This window comes from Colobus angolensis, unplaced genomic scaffold (assembly GCF_000951035.1).
Source record: "Colobus angolensis palliatus isolate OR3802 unplaced genomic scaffold, Cang.pa_1.0 Scaffold223, whole genome shotgun sequence".
NCBI classification, from domain to species: Eukaryota; Metazoa; Chordata; class Mammalia; order Primates; family Cercopithecidae; genus Colobus; species Colobus angolensis.
In genome coordinates, this window is record NW_012115411.1 from 1,073,547 (window position 1) to 1,074,084 (window position 538).

Here is a 538-nt window from a genome sequence, read left to right on the forward strand (position 1 = left end):
GTTCAAGCGATTCTCCTGCCCCGGCCTCCAGAGTAGCTGGGATTACAGGCGTGCACCACCAAGCCCGGCTAATTCTTGTAGTTTTAGTAGAGACGGGGTCTCACCACATTGACCAGGCTGGTCTCGAACTCCTGACCTGAAGTGATCCACCCGCCTCGGCCTCCCAAAGTGCTGGGGTGACAGACGTGAGCCACCCTGCCCAGCCCTAAATACCGTTCTCTAAAAGGGTCGCTCAGGGAGAACGAGTGCGGGCATGGTGCACCCGCTTGGTGGAGAGGAGACACAAGGAGACGTCAGATACCTGGAAATTCCCTTGGTGTATCTCAAACAGCCCAGGGAAGGTGGATTTCGGGTCTGGCACGCTGGGCATGAGAAACTTCTTCACTCTGAAACAGAGACGGAGAACGTGGTCAGGTCAGCCACAGTCCCCCAAGCAGGGCTGGGAAGAACGGCCTTCCACGTGGATACATGTGTCTCCTCACCCTCCCCAGGGACCCTGCCTCTGGGGTCCTCACAAAGTTCCCACCAGGAAGCCGGG

At 58.2% G+C, this 538-nt stretch overlaps 1 protein-coding gene across 1 annotated transcript in view; it reads right to left on the reverse strand.

Annotated features, from left to right (window-relative positions):
* The window catches only part of CRLF2 (cytokine receptor-like factor 2), a 40,013-nt gene that overhangs the window by 8,270 nt on the left and 31,205 nt on the right, over positions 1–538 (reverse strand). Inside the window, exon 7 of the mRNA XM_011943965.1 lies at positions 302–386. Coding sequence (XP_011799355.1) covers positions 302–386 — 85 coding nt within the window. The remainder of the gene's footprint in view (positions 1–301; positions 387–538) is intronic.